The sequence below is a fragment of the Rana temporaria genome, chromosome 5 (assembly GCF_905171775.1).
Source record: "Rana temporaria chromosome 5, aRanTem1.1, whole genome shotgun sequence".
NCBI lineage: Eukaryota > Metazoa > Chordata > Amphibia > Anura > Ranidae > Rana > Rana temporaria.
Genome location: NC_053493.1, coordinates 278,780,114 through 278,802,972, shown reverse-complemented (window position 1 = coordinate 278,802,972; position 22,859 = coordinate 278,780,114). Strand labels below are relative to the sequence as shown.

The 22,859-nt window shown below is 39.8% G+C and overlaps 1 protein-coding gene across 2 annotated transcripts in view; it reads right to left on the bottom strand.

The window, feature by feature from the left end:
- NETO1 (neuropilin and tolloid like 1) overlaps positions 1–22,859 on the bottom strand; it is a 187,450-nt gene that overhangs the window by 51,596 nt on the left and 112,995 nt on the right. For both annotated transcript variants that reach the window (XM_040353897.1, XM_040353898.1), the window contains exons 5-7: positions 5,850–5,891; positions 5,522–5,649; positions 2,978–3,206 (exon numbers count right to left, since the gene is read on the bottom strand). In XM_040353897.1, the coding sequence (XP_040209831.1) occupies positions 2,978–3,206; positions 5,522–5,649; positions 5,850–5,891 (399 nt within the window). The remainder of the gene's footprint in view (positions 1–2,977; positions 3,207–5,521; positions 5,650–5,849; positions 5,892–22,859) is intronic.

The following is a 22,859-nucleotide window of genomic DNA, read 5'->3' as shown; positions in this document are numbered from 1 at the left end:
GGCAAAATAATTCACTTATCCCAAATAGCAAACAAGTATTCAAGTGCTATGCTACATAGGTGGTTTTAAATTGCATAGAAGGTTCAGGCACCTTTTTGTCAAATATTTCAGTTATCTTACATGGCAAAATCAATATGTTTCAAAATGAGATGGCTGTCATCAAGATATTGATCTCAAATGACTAAGTGATTAAAATCTTCAGTTAAGTATAAGCCTTGTGTCACCAATCAGTTTAATATGGAGAGAAGACGAAGACAATCTGATGGGTTGTCTTTCAATGAGATTAACAATTCTAAAGTTAGTTGTGTGGAGTCACACAGTACAGACACACATTTCTACACAACATTTTACTAATTCATTTCATTCTTAGATATAATTTTGTAAGTGTTTTAATGGTTATGTAATTTGCTATGCAATATATCACTTACATACCTTCATTCTGGGCAACATATATTTATGTGCAATGTGGCATCTCAAATATTCAAAAAGCTGTATTGACCTGTTCTGTGTGTTTTTTATTTGCACAGCACCATATTAAATATACATTGACACTGCAGACTCTGTTAATACTTTATTGATCGCTGAATTATCTTTTTAGCCAGTGTAGTTCTTCTGGTAAGGATTGTATGTACTGTACATTTGAATATAGTGCCTATATACTGAATGTACATACATAATGCACTAATATTGTTTTTTTAGGTGCTCTTCAGCCATGGCTAAGTTTTTCTGGGCAGGCATGACAGAGGAAAATATGAATCAACATAGTTGGATTTTGCCCAACTGTTACTCTTGTTCTATTGTTTTTCTGGACAAGCTAACACCTATGACCTCAACAGATGTAATTTGCTTCAGACGTCTCGATATAACACATTCCTTTTTTACTATCCTGATAAGTTATACTAGGATACGAATCCCATTACTATTCAAACCTGCCTAGAAGGCTAAAGTCTAAAGCCTTTTACACACGATAGGTTAACCAGAGGACAACGGTCTGAAGGACCGCTGTCATAGGTTAACCGATGAAGCTGACTGATGATCCATCACGCCTACACACCATAGGTTAAATAACCGATCGTGTCAGAACGCGGTGATGTAAAACACAACGACGTGCTGAAAAAAAACGAAGTTCAATGCTTCCAAGCATGCGTCCACTTGATTCTGAGCATGCGTGGGTTTTTAACCGATGGTTGTGCCTACTAACGATCGGTGTTGACCTATTGGTTACCAATCCATAGGTTAATTTTAAAGCAAGTTGGCTTTTTTTTAACCTATGGTTAAAAAACCTATGGGGCCCACACAAGATCGGTTTTGACCGATGAAAACGGTCCTTCAGACCGTTGTCCTCTGGTTAACCTATCGTGTGTACGAGGCTTAAGAGGAATCATAATTAAGTGAGTGAGTGTGGGTGAGTGAGAAACTTGTAAAGCGCAACACATGCGAACTGAATCGCCTCTGGGCGCTGTATCCATTTCATGGGTAAGGAATCCCTTGACCTCAGAAGAGATGGGTTTTAGTCTTTCTCCTGAAGGCCAAGTGGTCCGACTCCAGTCAGTTGGCTGCATTTGAAAAAGCTTATTTCAACAAATCAAGTAGCAAGACTGCTAACAGACTTATAACTTTTAACAATATTGAAACTTCATGTTTAGTTCAGCTAAATGAAACATACACATTGTAGTGCTAGGTGATGATATGATAATGTTATAAACACTAAATGTCTATATCAAAAAAACACCAAGTGACAAGATGTGTAAAACAAAAAAAGGGACTGATTCATATAAGAAAAAAGAGTGCAAATAATAAATGGTGAAAAAACTTGATTGATGTATAGGACTAGGTAAATAATCCCAGATCAACAGTGATTTACACTTGAACATGATGCACACTTGTGGAATACCCGCCACCAATATTGCAGAGGCTTACCAGATTTATTGAACCCTAATGAGCCTATGCCCAGAGGGTCAACAAAGCTGAGTGTATACAATGGATGTAACAGTGTAGGACCAGATCTTCATACGGCAAGAAACAGCACCCCCCAGACGAAGCAAGTTTTTGTGAAACGCATCAGGTGACTCCACTGCTGCCACGCACATTTTTGATCAAAATTATAATTTCTTCCACTTCCATGTATGTGTTTCTAATCGTTATTAAATGCTCATTGCTTACGGTATTACGCTATGTGTTTATTCTGTTTTACTCCTCTCCAACACATCGGGTTTATGGTTTGACCGTTTGGGGGTTACCATCTTCAAGTAATAGACAGCTCCCTTTCGATTGGTGGATTTGCTGTTTCTTGCCGTATGAAGATCTGGTCCTACACTGTTACATCCATTGTATACACTCAGCTTTGTTGACCCTCTGGGCGTAGGCTCATTAGGGTTCAATCAATCTGGTAAGCCTCTGCAATATTGGTGGCGGGTATTCCACAGGTGTGCATCGCGTTCAAGTGTAAATCACTGTTGATCTGGGATTATTTACCTAGTCCTATACATCAATCAAGTTTTCTCACCATTTATTATTTGGACTCTTTTTTCTTATATGAATCAGTCCCTTTTTTTTGTTTTACACATCTGTCACTTGGTGTTTTTTTGATATAGACATTTAGTGTTTATAACATTATCATATCATCACCTAGCGCTACAATTTGTATGTTTTGTTTGTTATCTTGCCTTTGTTCACTGGTTTTTGTAGCTGCTCACCCATCAGATAGCACAGATTTATTTTGTTTTGTAGTTCAGCTATATGAACTATACAGAAAAAGCAAACAATTATGTCATATGGCTAAAGTAGGTGAAATTGAACACGTGGCCACTTGGGGGTGGCACAACAGGAGGACATACTCTACATAGAGGAGTTAAAAGATTTGCTTCATTTAATTTAGACTAAAGAAATTTCTTATCATCTTGATGTTCCAAACATTACTAAAAAAAAACCAACTATTACGATTCATGAGATAATCATAAAGAAAAGTTTCCCTTACGTTCTTGGAAAGATGTGAAGAGCATCTGGAAACGACTGGTACGGCTGCCTTCGTCTGCCCACATGCGGACTACTCCAAGTCCTGTGCGCAGCATCACATCGTTAGCAACTGTGCTGCAGAATTTAGCTTTTAAATCTTCCACTGAACTGCTCCCATCATAAACAGCAACAAAGTTCCTTTTACATTCGTTTGAATTTTGCATTTCATAGTCCAAAAATCTTAAGTATATCTGAAAATAAAGTACATTTTAGGAGTGCATCATGGTTATTACACATTGATTGAGCATTCAGAATTCAATCAGTAAGTACTCCAATTATCATCTATTCAAAGCAAACCATTTATTAAACTGCACAATCCTTCCATTATTTATGAATAGTGGGTGTTTAATACTTGCAGGAGAAATGTTTCCCAAGAACATCTCCAAATGTCTTTCTTAGAATTAGCACAGATAAATGTTATTTAATTAAATATGTAGGCCACAAATATCATCTTAAAATCACAGAATTAAATTTACTTCTACATTTGAGCATTATGACACTTATAGTGCTATCCCACTGCCTGTAAGTAGCCAAATATAAATTGAGCTCTTTACTGGAGAAGGAATGCTTGGAAAGTTAGGTTTTATATATAATAAAATGGTATTCATGGGCCAGTGCAGTAAAGTTGATCATGCCTTTGAAGTGACACAGATTATAAAAGTGAACGTGCTGCTCAATTTAAAATAAAGTTCCCTTGTAAGAAAATACATTTTGACTAGAGATGTGCTTTTGAAGTAAAATAATCTGCAAAGAAACATTAGAGATATTACTGCTGTTGTATTGAACCCTTTGGTTCAATTTTTTAAGTCACTGATTTGATTAAAAAATGCAGGAGAGGGACCTTCCTGATCTGCACACTTGTCCTAACTTAATGACCTGTCAATAGGATTTTTTTTTTAAATGTCTCTAGCAAATGAACACTCTCCAGCAGATGGTCTCCCTAATCTTCACACTCTGGAAGAGCTACCGTACCCAGGGAATCTTCTGCATCTATCACACTCATGTGTATGTTAGATGTCTTGTACCCACTGCATAGGTGGTTCCATCAACTGGTCACTATGTAGCAGCTATCAGAAAAAAACACAGCATGCAGTGGGGGACCAGGCATCCAACACACCTTGAAGGCTGTAAGATACAGAAGATTCTTTAAATGTAATAGCTGTTCAAAGATGGGACGTGCAGGGTTTTAACTCACCCAAGAGGTAAACACTCTTGCTTATCTTTTACATTAAAAACAGAAGCCTTTAAAATAATCTAGCCACGTACTGTAGATACTTTTTGTTAGACCAATGTATATTCAGTACAGTGTGTAATTATGCTTTTCATTTTTAGATTTCTTTATTTAACCACTTAAGACCCGGACCATTATGTAGGTTAAGGACCTTGCCCCTTTTTGCGATTCGGCACTGCATCGCTTTAACTGACAATTGCGCGGTCCTGCGACGTGACTCCCAAACAAAATTGGCGTCCTTTTTTCCCCACAAATAGAGCTTTTTTTTGGTGGTATTTGTTCACCTCTACGGTTTTTAAATATTTTTAACTTTTTGCTATAATAAATATCCCCAAAAAAGATATAATTTTTTTTTCCTCAGTTTAGGCCGATACGTATTCTTCTACCAAAAAAAAATCGCATTTATCGATTGGTATGCGCAAAATGTATAGTGTTTACAAAATAGGGGATAGTTTTATGGCATTTTTATTAAGAATTTTTTTTTTTACTAGTAATAGCGGCGATCAGTGATTTTTTTCATGACTGAAAAATTATGGCGGACACATCGGACACTTTTGACACATTTTTGGGACCGTTGTCATTTTCACAGCGAAATGTGCTTTAAAAATGCACTGATTACTGTGAAAATGACAATGGCAGTGAAGGGGTTAACCACTAGGGGGCGCTAAGGGGTTAAGTGTTCCCTAAGGGAGTGATTCTTACTGTAGGGGGGCGTGGCTGTAGGTGTGACATCACTGATCGTCGTTCCCTATATCAGGGAACAGACGATCAGTGTCACTGCCACACAGAAGAACGGGGAAGGTGTATTTACACACACCTCTCCCAGTTCTTCAACTCCTGTGATGGATCGCGGGGCACCAGCGGCGATCGGGTCCTGCGGGCGCGATCACGGAGCTCCGGCCTGGGTCGCGAGCATTCCGCCGCCAGTGGCGCGCTCGCAACCCCTCGGCTGGGCTCTTAAAGGCAACGTACAGGTACGAGCCGTGCCCTTCTGCCGACGTATATCGGCGTGAAGGGGTCCTTAAGTGGTTAATATTACATTTACTTTGTTAGTCAAGAAAGTGCTCATTTACGAAAACTATTCTGAATAAAAATTATATGCTTGTCCATAACAACCAGTAGACAAATGGATTTTTTTTTACTCAATGTTGTTTGAAAGATAAACAATGGAAGAATTTATGAAGTGGAGCATGTTTTATTGGTTTGTTAAGCCTGAAAAAAATCATTGTGGCCTCTGGTGATAACCCGTGATACCATACTTTAAAAAAAACTCACCTTAGACTTTGGTGGAGCCCGAATATACCATTTACAATCAACTGCCTCATTTGCAGACGCCTTTCCTTCTTTAAGAATCTGCATGGATTCTATTATTCCTTCTGGTCCTCCCATTTCAAATTCACAAACTAAATTTAATTCAAGCAAAAATATAATAAAATGTCCTATTAGAGAAAGAAAGGGAAGGGAAGTAAAGGATGGGAGAGTAGAGGAGAGGCTAGATGAGGAGAAGAAGGGAGAGAAGGGGTGAAAAAAGGAAAGGGGAGGAGGGGAATTGCCATAAAATGCCCATAAACCAATTACCTTGAAAAGCAAATTGTGTACTTACCAGGTAAAGGTTTAAGAACTCCAAGATCTTTAAAATCTGGATCTAGTTGGAAAGAAAAACTTGAAATGTTATGAATATCTAACAGTTATTATAACACGATTGACATTTGTATACTGTTTTCTATGGGCCTTAATTAAGTATTTAATCAATAGTTTGCTTTCACTCCATAACATTTTGGATCTAGTTAGGAAAAAAGGAACTAATATTATGCATACATAACAATTTATATAACAATATTCACATTTTTATACAATGCTTTTTACAAGCCCCAATTAACGAACACATCAATGGTTTGCTTCTACTTTACAGCAAGAAAAAAAGCAAGAGTAATTTGTTAGTTTTAACCAGCTTGGCTGTTTTTTTAAAAGATATTGACCACAAATCTCTTTTATGTGGATGGCCAACTTATATATTAAGTTAGGCAACATCAAGAAATAAATAAAGATCTGGTAGTGCCACTTAGCAATAGTGAATCCTAGTTTAGGAGCACTATGACATATTAGTAAGCCAGAGAATAAAAACCTGATCATTTTGTGTTGTTTAGACACAAAAAATGTAATCTTTGGAATCTTAGCTTCTTGTTCTGACAGGAAGAATAGTGAATTAAAGAATGGGTTTCTGCCACAATAATCATCCTATTAGCAGTTGTTACCCTATGTCTTATAAGTTTGTGGGAGTATTTTGGGGGTTTACCGCAGCCTTCTTCTCGTAAAAAGGACTATTGCATTTCTGTGGACTAGTGGTGTGTCAGTGAAGATATTAGACATGTGTATTAGTTTTCGTCCGAATGCATTTTCCTCCGAATTTCTGGTATTTTCGTTATCGTTTTAACAAACGATAACGAAAGCACAGAAAACGAAAAACGAAAGATCCGACATAAACAAATGCTTTATTTTCGTTTTAGTTACGGTCGAATGTGCCTAACCTTAACTCTATTAGTCCAATATTATTCTACATAAAGAGAAAAGATTCAAAATAGAGAGAAAAGATTCGACATTATAGAGACATGAAGAAGAGTCGACATAAAGAGAAAAGATTCGACATAGAGAGAAAAGATTCGAAATAGAGAGACATGAAGATTCGACATAGAGAGACACGAAGAGTCAACATTTTTTTTTTTAAGATTCTGTCTAATCTTCTTTTTTTTTTATTCTTCTTAGAACATTCGACAGACACCTTAAGCCTTCAATGACAGATTCGATCTTAATTCTATTAGTCCAATATTATTCTACATAGAGAGAAAAGATTCGACATAGAGAGACATGAAGATTCAACATAGAGAGTTGAATTTTTTTATATTTTTTTTAAAGATTCTGTCAAATTTTTATTTTTATTTTTTCTTCTTCTTGGAAAATTCAACAGACCCCATAAGCCTTCAATGACAGATTCAACCTTAATTTGGATTTTCAGACTAATACATTTTTTTAACGAAAAACTAAATAAATAAAAACGAATTTCAGGAGTAACTAAATCAATTTATTTTTCGGACAAAAACTAAATTACGAAACAAAATACCGTATTTATCGGCGTATATCGCGCACTTTTTTGCCCTGAAAATCAGGGAAAAATCATGGGTGCGCGATATACGCCGATACCCGCTTTCCCGCGCCGAGTTTTGAATACTGCGCCGACATATACCGAGCGCAATACGCTCGGGTATAGTCGGCCAGTCTCGGCTTCTTCCGCGGTCACGTTCTGGACGTACAGGACGTGAGCGCGACAGTTGCCGAGCCTGCCCGAGCCTGCCCGAGTGTACTGCGCTCAGTATATGCTGGCGCAGTATTCAAAACTCAGCGTGGGAAACGAGCGGGGAGGACGCGAGGACGCCGCGAGGACGCCGGACCCGCCGAAGAGGACACCGGACCCGCCGCAGAAGGACACCCGAAGCCGCAGAAGGACGCCGGACCCGCCGAAGAGGACACCCGAAGCTGCAGAAGGACGCCGGACCCGACGAGGCCGCCGATGGACGCCGCGCAAGACACCAAAACTGTAAGTACAAAAATAACTTTTTTTCCACAGGATTGGGGGTCACTTTGGGGGTGCGCGGTATACGCAGGAGCGCGTTATACCGCGATAAATACGGTATTTCAGTGTGCACATGTCTAGAAGATATTGAAATATCCACAATTTATAAAGCAGTATTGGCAATGGTCCATAAACAATATAGACTGATATACCTGATATGACACACTAGCAAAAAAATATATTTTTCTGAACATGAATGGGTCATTTAAAGTAAAGCAATAAAACCAAACCAAAAAATCATAATCAGCAATAAAACAAGAGTTATATGAAATTACATATTTATATATGTTAGATGCCTTAATATTTCCCTGCCTTAATACATAACTTTAAAAACCTGTGTATTGTGTGTTATTTTTGACACTTTTATTTTAGGTGAATGGGTTAGGGGTACAATGTATCCGATACTCATTCACATAGGGTGGGGAGCTGGGATCTGGGGGCCCCCTTATTAAAGGGGGTTTCCAGATTCCAATAAGCCCCCTGACCGCAGAACCTGACAATCAATGGCCAGGGTTGTCGGAAGGAAGCCCTTGTCCCCATCAACACGAGGCACGGTGCTTTTGGGTGGAGGGCGCCAAAGCATCAACCCCTCCATGTTGAGGAAATGCAGCCTGGTACGGTTCAGGAGAGCTGGCACTCACTCTTCCCCACCCCTTTTTCTGACCTGCCGGGCTGTGTGCTTGGATTAGGGTCTGGTATGGATTTAGGGGGGACCCCACGCAGTTTTTTCCGTGTGGGGGTTCACCTTAAAATCAGTGCCAGAACGAAGGGTCTGGTATGGTCTTAGAAGGGGAACCTATGCAGTTTATTTTTTTATTTTTGCGTGTGGTTCCCCTTCAAGATCATCAGAGCACAAGTCACATGCCAAAGTCAAATCAGTTAAGACGGCGATCCAACTTGGATCTGACTTCAGTGTTATTGAATGGGCTGAAGTAGGATCAAAGTCGGACCGACTTGTGTCTGGCCAGTTAAGACGGCTCTCATAGGGAAACATTGATTTTTACACCTCATGCGACATGAACTCCCAATGTTGGAGCATTTTTTGTAACAGTGTGAACCTAGCCTTAAAGTAATGTAAAGTATTAACACATCCCTGCCAGCTTAGTTTTCTTTGTAAAAAGCTTTATGAAGGACCTCAAAAATACATACCAGTGCCCCATGCTGTATTTTACAAAAAAAAAGAAGCTGACAGGGAAACGTAAATTACTGGCAAATATATATATATATATATATATATATATATATATATTTATATATATATATATTTCTTTCTAAACTGTCACTTTTTTTCATAGTACGGCATACAGCAAGCAGCAATGACAAAACAAACAAAAAATGATTGTGGGGTCCTCCCCAAAACACATACTAGAACATGTATCCTTGGTCTGTTATGGATATAAAGGAAGAGCCCAACATTAAAAAACAAACAAAATAAAAACACATTAGGGTCTCTCCAAAACTCATATCAAACTTCTTCTTCCATAGACGCCGCAAAAAAAAACCCATCAAGGTATATCATGTGTTTTACAGAATAGGCCCCTTTATTGCCCAGTTACAGTGGTGGTGCGTCTATAGAGGGCGCTGGAGCGCCGCCCCCTCTGGCTCTCACACCGCCACTGATTACAATAACATAGATTCATGCATTGCATGAATCTATGTTATTGTTGCCGGCCGCTGCCGCCGACTATTCAGATGGCCGGAAGGTGAGCGCCGGCCACCTGAATAACGGCAGCTGCTTGGCTGTGTGGAAGTGCCTATCGTAGCCAGCGGCTCTGATAGGCTTTCCGAGTACAGCCCTCGGCTCCCGGAAACTTATCTAAGGGACGTACGGGTGGTGCGTTCCTTAGATAAGACTGACAGGCATCTCAGCCAATCAGGTTCACCGGTTCTGGTTACCGGTAACCTGATTGACTGAAGCGTCATCGAGGGCGGGAGAAGACATCGAGGGCGTGGAAAGAGGATGGCTGACCCCCAGAAAGGTAAGTGCCAGGCGGGGGGGGGGGGGCATTATACAGGGCACAGTGGCGACAATGGGCACAGTGGCATCAATGGGCACAGTGGCGACAATGGGCACAATGCTTTTTTTGGCATGGCACAGTGGTGACATTGGCACAGTGGCTGCGTTTGATAGCATGACACAGTGGCTGCGTTTGATGGCATGGCACAGTGGTGACAATTGAGGGCACAGTGGCTGTGTTTGATGGCATGGCACAGTGACTGTGTTTTATGGCATGGCACAGTGGTGACAATTGATGGTACAGTGGCTGCGTTTGATGGCATGGCACAGTGGCTGCATTTGATGGCATGGCACAGTGGTGACAATTGATGGCACAGTGGCTGCTTTTGATGGCATGGCACAGTGGCTGAGTTTGATGGCATGGTACAGTGGTGACAATTGATGGCACAGTGACTGCTTTTGATGGGCCCAGTGGCTGCATTTGATGGGCACAGTGGCTACATTTGATGGGCACAGTGAGGCTGCAATTGTTTTTTTTTCTTTTGCGCCCCCCCAAAAATGTTGAGCATCAGCCGCCACTGCCCAGTAGAGATGGGCCGAACTCCCCCCTGTCTGGTTCACAAAAGAACTCCCGCACAGCGGAAAAGTTCTAACCTGAATGGCGAACCTCATTAAAGTCTGAAAAATCAAAAGTGCCCATTTTGAAGGCTTGTATGCAGGTAACCGCCCATAAAAGGGGTATGGGGGTCTGGGTACTACCATGGGGGACATGTATCAATGCAAAAAAAAAAAATTAAATAATATTTTTTTCAGCAGCAGTGATTTTAATGATGCTTAAATTAAATGAATTAAATATAGTACCTGGGGGGGGGGGGGGTTTCCTAATCTGCCTGTAAAGTGGCGCAACTGTAGCATATATAGAACATGCTGCAGTAAAAATTACATTTCTAAAGAAAAAAGAAACAGTCAAATCACATTTGAAATGACTTGTGGTTGCAATTACCAGCAACTAGCTATTGAAAAAATAAATAAAGGAAAAAGCAACGTGGGGTCCATACCAGGACCCTCGAGTCTGGTATGGATTTTAAGGGGAATCCCATGCCAAAACTATTAAAAACTTTTTTTTTTTAAATGGCACAGGGTCCCCTCCAAAGCACCTTGTCTTCAAGTGAATGAGGAACAGGGCCTTGTCCCCACAACCGTTGCCGGTGGTTGTAGGGGTCTGTGGGAATGGTTCTTATCAGAACCTGGAAGCTGCCCCCTATGTACCTTACCACCATTTTCTTTACCCAGCTGTCAGCCGGGAAACCCATTGACAGATGATGACTCATCGGTTGTTAAAGGCTCTGCAGCCGGCTTCCCGTCCCTGTTACTTAACAACCAGCCTATACTGTACCCAGATTGTACCCAGATTGAACAAAGCCTTGCCCAATTAGGGTGCAAAATGCTCAGCCAATGTTCGGCCTAAACTGATGCTCGGGCCGAATCATTCACCCAACTCTATTGCCCAGTGACTGCTCCATCCACTTGTACCACATAGAGTATTTGTATCAGAAGGTGGTAAAAGGTTGCTGCAATCATTGGTGTGACCTATGAATATTTACACATCATTAAGTTCAGCACAGACTACAGCACGTGCATTGCACATATTTTGTATTATAAACCTGATGGATTTGTGAAACTTTGTAAATTGGTGCTTCTGTGGACATCAGATTAGGATATTACAGTGGCATATACCGGTAATCAATATGAAATGTAATCGACTTTTATGGGATACAGATCATGCCTTGATGTTATTTATTGTTGGGCCTTTGTCAAATATATATGCTGTATGGCTTGCTTTGAACTGTACTCATGTACAAGCTTAAAAGCGGGCTTCATTACTTTGAGTAAATGATACAGAATTGGAGCTGAGTGAATAATTGCAACTTCCTGGTCAAATACCTATACACATGGTTCAGCATTTCACAAAGTGTTGATTAAAGCAAGTGACTAATTATTTAAACCTCCAATGCCAAGCCTACATGCATATGCAACTTTTAACTATGGCCCTTTTAAATGCAGACTCTATTGTTTGTTTCCTCTATGTACATTAACTTTATTTGCCATTATTGCTTAGGATAAAAATGTTTTGCAACTGCTATTGGTTAGCATAAAAGATACAGCATAAGCAGCTGAACAGCAAATGGATAATTACAATTTTATTGTTGCAAGCTATCTATATGGATAGCTCAGCATCTTATGAGGAGCTGATATTTAACTGTTTAGATCGTCTAGCCTATATGAATGTGTAGTTTTATACTACAGCTCCTTTATATGCTGATACAATTATTTTTCTTTTTAATGTGCATGTGATTCATTGGCTGCTATTGTTTAGGATTGAAATTGCAATTTTTGCTTGCTAGATATGACAGTATTGCTACTTTGTTATATATTTACCACTTGTCAACCAGTGATATACTGGTACGTCACTAAATTAGAAGGGTGACATCTCAGTCATTTCTGCAGCTGCAGCAATGATCGAGATATCATTTTTTAGGGCCAGCAATTCCCTTCAATGTAAAGGTAATCCGAGCGGTTAAAAAGCCGATGGATTACTTTTCCAGGCGTAAGGGGCTTCCAACCTTCCCCCCTGTTGCCGCATTTACCTAGCTCTCCCGTGTGATCAAGAATAGGATCTGACTGGCGGCATCCAGTTCCTGGGACACAGTGAGAGGAACTGAATTTGTTCCTCCCATTGTGTGACATCAGAAACCAAAAGCAACAGGGATTTTGTCACTTCCAGTTTTGGTCTAATGTACAAAACCAGGAGAGTCTAATAGATCACAAATCTCTCCATAAAGAGGACCTGTCACAGCCCATGCTAACACAAGGAATGTTGTTCATCCCTTCGGATAGCAATACAATAAATAAAAAAAAGTAAAGGTACAGTGTGAACATTTGTTTTTAAAATAAAATAAAGACCTTTTAAAGCATTGCCTTTGTATGATTGGCACCCTTACATGAGCTTGCACAATTTCCAAGCATGACATGTTAGTTAGCTATTTTACTAAACAATTGGGTATTATATTGTATGTTTGTGCAATACAATTCACTAAAGTGTATTTTTTCCATACAAATTGCATTTGAAAAACTGCTGCACATATATTGTGTAACATAAAAAACTGCAACACTTTATTCTCTAGGGCACAGTTCTCCAACCCCCCTGGCCACGGACCAGCACCAATCTGACCTGATAGGGATCATGCCAAGCGACAGGGGGGTTTGTGTTTGCAGCCACTCGCATTGTGGCCTGCGCTCCACCTCTTGTCGGGTCAGCGTATGTCTGCAGAGCCTTGTCTGAAAGATCTGCCACTGAAAGTAAAACCTGACTCCAGGCAATCTGCCAAGCAGTGTGTCAGTCTTGCAGCTGCAACAGAAGGAAACTGCTTTATCCAGGAGCCCACCAGTGTCTGCTCACTCCTCCCCATTTCAGGACATGCCGGCTGAATGGTCCAGAGATGTAAATAAAGGAGGACCCACCTTATTCTGCAGTTCCATCGCTATATAACACCAACAGACCTAACTACACACCAGAAACCTCATTTAGGTGACATAAACAAAATTTTTCACCATTCAAAGCATCGTGGGATGAATAAATCTTTACATCCAAGTTTAGACTAATTAACATTTCCATGGTGGTATGGTAGACACCGCAGCCAACCCAACAAGCGGTGAAGCCCAGGCGACAACACAAGTGGCCACAAATACAATTTAAGCCTAGTTCACTCACCCATACTCTATCACGTAGCCTGGCCCCCTACAGGCCACCAAATATTGGCTTCTCAGGGGATAGCAGGCACTGCTTTGGGCTCTGTGTGCAGTGGATCTGGGTTGCGCGCATAATTGGGCTGAAAACCACCCCCCCTGTTCCCTGGAGGAGCTGTATTCCATGGGGGCCAGTCCCTGGTAATGGGGAGGCTGCAGAGTGCTGCTCTAAGGACTCTGCTTAAATATATATATATATATATATATATATATATATATATATATATATATATATATATAATTTTTGGGGGTTCTAAGTAATTTTCTAGCAAAAAAAATGTAGGATCTTATATATGTGAGAAGTGTCAGAATTTGCCCGGTGTTGAAATAGTTAATGGCACAATATTTTGGCTTGCTTGAACCTTTTACTATGCACAAGGCATACAACAAAATTGCCACTTTATTTCTTAAGAAGACGAAAATATTTCAGTGGATTACATAGCAGATATTGTGCTCGCTAAATATGTCAAGTGTTTGTAAAGGCATTACATTTTTACCTTCCTTGCATTTCCTGCAATAAGGTAAAAAATGTTCCAGTATTTGTATGCTCCACCCCCCCAAATACCTACCTAAGTCCTATCCAGTGGTGTGCGCGTCATCCACAGACCAGAGAGGCCATGTCTTCTGCTACTGTCAATCAAATCCTGTAAGCAGAGAGTGGGATGTGGGGCTGAGCCACGCTGTGTTTGTCTATGGATGCACACAGCCCAGCTTGCAAGTGAGCCTACACATGCTCTGCCATAGGAAGTGGCTTCTTATGGTGGTGCAAAGAAAAGAAAAGAAAAGAAAAGAAAAGATGAGGAGTCAAGAACGCAACTGTGAGACCCCAACAAAGGAGGTTTGGGGTGTCACATACAAGGCATAATATAAGTGCCATTATTTTTCTAAAGCAAGGATAAAACCCCCCTAGTTGATTATCAAGTGCATGTTTACAATTTTGGGCTGCAGTATTCCACACAGGTGTCACATGAATGGCACGTACAGGCAAGAAGTCTGGTTTATATGTAAACATTGTGACATTCAATTAACCAAATATATGCATTATAGAGACGGTTCTGTCTACTTTCTCCATGGCTAATCTATATTTATCGGATCATTGATTTTGTATACATGCAGGCCCTGCTGTATATTTTATTTAGCGTGTTTTTTTTGTTTCGTTTATTTTTTTGTATAGGGCATTTTTAGCTATTGTAAAGTAATAAAATAGTTCATGGTTCATACATCTAAACAATGTAAACTTGTGTAAGCCTTCTTACATTTTTGTTCCCACAATATAGATTTAACTTTGGGTCTATATTAGACACTACAAGTTGTGAGTCAGTGAATGACTAGTTGACGTTATCGCAAAATTGTGTAGGTACATGTATTGGCACTATTAGTTATATTTTCCTTAAAAGCTGTTTGGCAGTTAAGCAGAATCATTGCACTAGCTTATCTACCCTGTCTGTGGTGACTAATATGATAATTTCTACATAGCAAAAAATGAAAGAACCTAGTGAAGATGCAAAAAACGAATTTTACTTTGATTTTGGGTAAACATGACATAATGACTGAAAATACACGGAACTGTTACCCTTTAAAGCATCTGCAATATTCCAACTCAACAGCTGTCTAATAGGAACCAAAGATAGTCATGGATAGCAGAATATATTGTTTTGTTTGATTATTTTAATAAGGCTACAGTCTTTCTATAACTTTCCTATTTAGCCGTGTTGATAATAAACACAGGTCTACCAAGTTCAACTTTTACAGATTCTAACAAGGTCTAGCAGACGACAATGTGGACCACTTAGTGAGACTCTTGTCAGTATTGTAGTAATAGAGGAAAAAGAAACGGCTCATTCCTTTGTTCAAAACCTAACCAAACTGTATGATTGTGTGTCTTAAACAAAGGGTTAAATCCAATTAATAATTTTAACAGTGACAAAGTTTGCAACTCATATGTTAAGACATGTATAATATAGGAGACGCTCTGACGCGTAGCGTTACAGTCCACGAGGACAGGTGATCATACAAGCCGGCCGGCTCACTTTTTAACGTTTGACTTTTTGTAAGTGTTATTTTTATTCATTAAACCATACTTCCTTTACGGTACATCACTATTGTTGGGTTCATTTCATTTTTCCGGTGGTTAACTGTTGCCGTGGAAACTGGGGGAGCCTTGAACCTGTGAGGTTGGAGATAGTTTCGTTAAAGGCCCTGGCTGGGGTTCAGCCGCAAGCCAGCTAAACTTATCTGTCTGGTAAGCGCATCATTTTTACGGTGTTTGCTATCGGTGGTGGTTCTCTCCTTCCAGTGTGCTATCATATGGTTAACTCTCAGTGTAATTCGGTACATCACTATGTGAGTTTTTTTTCCTTGGGATTTCCATACCACTTCATCAATTGGGAGGATTCTCACCCCTGATGTTGACAGCAGTTCCATGTTAAAGGCCCTGGCTGGGGTTCAGCCGCAAGCTTATTTTGCTTGCCTTCTGGTAAGCACACATCCTAATTAATTTTATCGGTGGTGGTTACATCTAGCTTCACTGCATTGTTTATTTATTTTTTCACGATATATATTCCACGCAATTTTGAGGACTTTCTATGGACTTTTATTGCCTGGTCTTGTCAATATTGAATATTATTTTTTCAATTCTCACTACATCAGCGCAACTTATCCCCCCCTTTTTGTGTATAATATAATAAAAATAAACATTATATTATATATTTCCTTTAAAGGTAGATTCTCAAATCCCTTTACAAGGAAAACACAAAGAATACACAGAATAACATAAAGGAAAAAAAGGACAATTACATGAACGCTTGTCTAAAGAAAAAGTGTTTAGATTTGATTTGAATGAGTTTAGATAAGATGACCCTCTGATGTTCTTTGTTAGTACATTCCATAGTTTTGGGGTACAGCAGGAGAAAGCTCTGTCTCTCATTGAGTGTAGGTGAGTAGAGGTGACACATAGATGACCAGAATTTGAGGAGTGGAGTGGAGGAGTATGTTGATAAAAATTCAGAGAGATAGCGGGGTGCCAAGCCATGAAGAGCCTTATAGGTAAAGAAGAGGATGCGAAAGTCTATACGAAACCTGACCGGAAGCCAGTGAAAGGACTCCAGGATAGGAGTAATATAAAAAGTTGTACCAGACCTAGTCAGGATTCTAGATGCACAATTTTGTACATATTGTAGTAATTTAATAGTGGATTTAGATACACCAGTGAGTACAGCATTGCAGTAGTCAAGTCGGGTTAACACAATTGTGTCGATCAGCTTTTCAGCTACAGTGTATGATAGCATAGGATGCAGCCGAGCAATGTTTCTTAAGTGGAAAAAACAATTTGTACATGTGAATCAAAGGTTAAATTGGCACCAATTATCACCCCTAGATTTTTCAGTTTATAAATCCGCGCTATCTGATAAGTAAGCAGCTACAAAAACCAGTGAACAAAGGTGGATAACAGAAAAAACATACAATAAGTAGCGCTGGTAGTCAAATAAGTCCAATGACAGATGTGTAAACAGAAAAAAAAGGACAAATAAAGTAAATATAGTCCAAAATTTTGAATGGTGAAAAAAACTTGATGGATGTGTAGGACTAGATGAATGATTCCAGATCACTATTTTGGCTATTTTTCAATATTTTTAATATAGTTAAACACCTTTATTTATTCCCCCGCTTTTGTGTTCATACCAAGTGGGTTATTTCCATCGGGGAAACATATATATATATATTTTTTGTCCATTTGGACTGCTGACCTGGAAGTAATTTCTGATTGGACGAGCCCCCGGGGGTGTTCCTGTGTTTAGGGTCAGTTTGTACATTTAGGAGAGAGCGGCATCAGTGGAGGCATACCCCAGACGAAGCAAGTTTTTGTGAAACACGTCGGTTGACTCCACTGCTGCCACGCACATATTGATCGATATGTTAATTTCTTCCACTTCCATGTGTTTCTAACCATTATTAAAAGCTCAGTGCCTATGGTATTATGCTATGTGCTTCTTCTGTTTTACCCTTCCTTTATACATTGGCCTTATGGTTTGACCATTTGGGAGCTACCATCTTCAAGCACTAGACATCTCTTTTGGGTTTGGTCGTATGAAGATTTGGTCCTGTATCATCACAACCTTTATATACATTCAGCTATATTGACCCTCTGGGCGTAGGCTCATTAGGGTTCAATTTATCCGGTAAGCCTCTGCACTATTGGTGGCGGGTATTATACTGGTGTGTATCACGTTGAAGAATGTATCACTACTGATCTGGAATCATTCATCCAGTCCTACACATCCATCAAGATTTTTCAATTTAGACTGAAGCTCAAGTACAGTGCCATCTATAGGTAAGCTATTAGTACTGGCCTTACATATTGATGGGGGTGCCAATAAGCATGACTTCAGCCTAGGCACAGTTCAATAGAAGGAAATCATGGGCCATCCAAGTTTTTATATCACAAAGAAAGTTAGAGAGAACCAGCCAAAGTAGAGTCAGGTTTAGTGTGGATATATATCTGGATGTCATCAGCATAGAAGTGATAATTGCGCCCATGAGATCTAAGCAGTTGGCCAAGCTTGACAGTCCAATCTTACTATAAAGAACCCATTTTGCTGACTGTAAACCTTTATTTGCTGCATTCACAGAATTACATCTGATGTTACTGTGTCCATTGCCCAAGCCTTGCAGTAGTATGTTAATTTACTATATAAATACTGTACATTTTAGAGCAAAACATATTGCCCATTTGTGAACAAAAAAAGCCTAAGCTATTTTAATGTAGTGTATATCAACCCTATATTGTCATACCCTACATATGTTGTAAGTAATGTTGGCCATACATGGATGTAAATTAGGCCAGTTCAGTAGGAATTGGTCGAGCTATCATGAAAGGACTGCTGGAAAATGTCAGTTCGATCAGCAATGCAGCCAACAGTCTGAAGCACTGATCTGTGTTTTCTGAAAGCGGGGGGGGGGGGGGGGAATCTCTCCACTGTCAGAATACAGTGACACTGCAGTCAGGATTCCTATGTCCGCACCAAATGTCTGGATGGGGGAATCAGTTCAGGTTTTTTTTGTTCAGCTGGCTGGCTGAATAAAAAATTGACCCATGTATGGGCAGCTTTAATAAGTGATATATAAGTGATTTCTTCCCGTGGTGGAAGGAGCTTGGAATAGATGAAACACGGGTGCATAAGTCCATATCAGACAGATCAACTGCATTTCTTACTGCATTTAATTGTCACACTGAAGTCAATAATTGTTAAAAGTTTTCACATTTTAGCAAACTAATGCAAAGCATATATTTACATTTGCTGTAGCATTCCAATTATTGCAAATACTGCAAATGAATAAATAAACAATAAAAGCATAATGTACCAGAAAATGCCGTTACAAGAACTGAGATAATTAGCCAGAACTGTAACAATAATGGCTCTCCAACAGTTGTTAACACTTAAAAAAGTATTTAATACACTGTGTATTAATTAGCAGATTCTCCCAACCATAGCTGCACAATCTCTGGGTTAGGACCCCAAATTTTAGCGATGTTTTTGGGGCTGCCGGATAATTGGAAATTATATTTAGTTGGCAAGATTTTACTGACATGAAATGTTATGTGTTTCCATAGTTAAAGCTGAGAGGATAACTATGCTTTTGTGGGAAAAATAATATCACAAATAAAAAATAAAAAATATATAGCATATACGATATCATTGCAACACAATGCTTGCTGTAGTGTAAACCGATTTCTATTCTTTTGTCCATGCATTTTTCAAAGATCAAGATCGAAGAGAGTCACTTTATGCTTGAACCGATAAATGAAGAGCATGTGGCGTGGTATGGGTCAGGACGGTGAGCGCTCATCCCCTTTAATGGCCAGTCAGGTTGCATGCACGTATTACTGAATGCAATTCAGAAGAGGGTGTTCTGGGCCTGGTAAATTAATTTCTTTTCTGCTGAGAACTACTGTGTTTTCTAAGGTCCCAAAATGTGTTGGTCAATGTTTTTTCCATTAATCACTGGCCAGTCAGATAAAACTGGGACTATATAGCACGTTAGAACTGTCTTTATATACCAGTGGTTCTCAATTCTAGTCCTCAAGGTGCACCAACAGGTCATGTTTTCAGGCTTTTTTTATTATTTTGCACAGATTATTTGATCAGTTTCACTGCCTTAGTAATTACAACAGCCGTTTCATGAAAACATGACCTGTTTGTATGCCAGTGCTATATAGTGTTGTAGTATATATAAATATATGTCAATGCAGTTCAGTTCTGTTAAATAATGTTAGCCCTGGTTCACACCAATGCGATTTGGCATGTAATTTGACATTTCAAAATCGCATGACAAGTTGCACCCTATTTGCAGCAATGGAACCGTTCAAACCGTTGTGACTCAAGACGAAAGAGGTTCCTGCACTATTTTCTGTGATTTCATTGCGACTTGCATTTACTTCTGGTAACCACTTCATCCCTGGAAGAATTGGCTGCCCAATGACCGGGCCATTTTTTGCAATTCGGCACTGCGGTTGTGGGATGTGGCTCCCAAGCAAAATTGACGTCCTTTTTTCCCCACAAATAGAGCTTTCTTCCGGGGGTATTTGATCACCTCTGCGGTTTTTATTTTTTGCGCTATAAACAAAAATAGAGCGACAATATTGAAAAAAAGCAATATTTTTTACTTTTTGTTGTAATAAATATCCCAGAAAAATATATATATAAAAAAACAATGTTTTTCCTCAGTTTAGGCCAATACATATTTTTGGTAAAAAAAAAAATCGCAATAAGCGTTTATTGATTGGTTTACGCAAAAGTTATAGCGTCTACAAAATAGGGGATAGTTTTATGGTATTTTCATTAACCACTTAACCCCCGGACCATATTGCTGGTCAAAGACCAGTGCACTTTTTGCTATTCAGCACTGCGTCGCTTTAACTGACAATTGCACGGTCGTGCGACGTGGCTCCCAAACAAAATTTGCGTCCTTTTTTCCCCACAAATAGAGCTTTCTTTTGGTGGTATTTGATAACCTCTGCGGTTTTTAGTTTTTGCGCTATAAACAAAAATAGAGCGACAATTTTGAAAAAAATTAATATTTTTTACTTTTTGCAATAATAAATATCCCCCAAAAATATATAAAAACACCATTTTGTTCCTCAGTTTAGGCCGATACGTATTCTTCTACATATTTTTCTTAAAAAAAAAAGCAATAAATGTTTATTGACTGGTTTGCGCAAAAGTTATAGCGTTTACAAAATAGGGGGTAGTTTATGGCATTTTTATTAATATATATTTTTTTACTAGTAATGGCGGCGATCAGCGGTTTTTTTCGGTACTACGACATTATGGTGGACACTTCGGACACTTTTGACACATTTTTGGGACCATTGGCATTTTTATAGCGATCAGTGCTATAAAAATGCATTGGATTACTATAAAAATGCCACTGGCAGGGAAGGGGTTAACACTAGGGGGCGGGGAAGGGGTTAAGTATGTTCCCTGGGTGTGTTCTAACTGTAGGGGGGATGGCTTCACTAGGGGAAATTACTGATCGCTGTTTATACATTGTGTGAACAGACGTTAGGCATTTCTCCCCTGACAGGATCGGGAGCTGTGTGTTTACAAATTTCTTCATCAGTTTAGGCTGATATGTATTCTTCTACATATTTTTGGTAAAAAATAGAGAATAGATTTATGGCATTTATTTATTTTGTTCTACTAGTAATGGCAGTGATCAGCGATTATTATGGGGAACATTGCGGTGGACAGATCGGACACTTTTGACACATTTTTGGGACCATTGACATTTATACAGCGATCAGTGCTATAAAAATGCCCTGATTACTTTGTAAATGTCACTGGCAGGGAAGGGGTTAACAGCCTGCTATGGCTCTTAAAGGGGCCACCGTACATATACAGTGATTCGAACAGGACATTAATCCTGCTGCCGTATATGTACTGGAGCCGGTCTGGAAGTGGCTAACCATATAGCTCAGAGTAACATTATTGTCTTATTGATCGTATAAGTACACTTGCTAATCCACTTTTCTGTAAGGGCCAATTTACACCAGACACAGTTCAGTTCCGTGTGCTTTTTTTCTGGACAAAATGCAGGCATAGTGTTTTCCATGTATTCCAATTGCTCCGGCGTAGCGAATGCTCCTGATTCAGGAACATCGCTACGCCGACTGCAGCCTAAAATCTGCGCGGCATAAGGCTCTTATGCCACGCAGATTTTAGGCTGCATTCTAGCGAAAACCGCTAGGGGGCGCTCCCATTGTGATCTGTGTATAGTATGCAAATTGCATACTAACACCGATTCACAAACTTGCGCGGGCCCTGAGTACGCAAATTACGTAATTTGCGTACGTCGGGTTTCGCGTAACGTTACACATCCTAATAGCAGGCGCAGCCAATGCTATAGGATGGCCACGTTCCCGCGTTGCGACGTTCAAATTTTACGTCGTTTGCGTAAGTGGATCATGAATGGCGCTGGACGCCATTTACGTTCACTTTGAAGCAAATGACGTCCTTGCGACGTCATTTGGCGCAATGCACGTCGGGAAAGTTTCCCGACGGAGCATGCACTCTACGCTCGGCGCGGGAGCGCGCCTAATTTAAATGATTCCCGCCCCCGGCGGGATCATTTACATTAGGCGCCCTTACGCCGGGCAAGTTAACACAGCGCCCCCGCAATTTACGGAGCTTCTGCTACGTGAATCGCGGGCAGCGCAGAAAATTTGCGCGGGCGCAGGGCAAAAATGCTGCCCTGTGCCTGCGTAAGAAAGGCGCAGATTCTTACTGAATCTGGGCCAATGCAGTCAGTTTCCAGTCAGTTTCTCCGCTGGAAACTGCATGGTGTGAACTACAGCCAAGTAGAGCCATTGGAATACATGAATAACACTGTGCATGCATTTTTAGTGCAGAAAAAATTCATACAAAACTGTACGGAACTGCGTCTGGTGTGAACTGGCCCTTAGGCTAATATCTCAAAGTGTGTCAGTAAGTTCTGGATGGGTAAGGTGTGTAATTTTCAGGTGGGCAGAGTAATCACAAAACAATTCAGTGGCTCCTCTGAAGGTAAAATTACTTAGCGATAATGTAATACTTTACACAACCTGTATGATATTGGTGATAATGATGGCGCTCCCAGGAATATACTTTGTGGTTTTCTGTTGATAAAGACTATTTCTGGAATTCACTAAATTGAGTTTATTTAGTTATCCTTTAAATGCAATG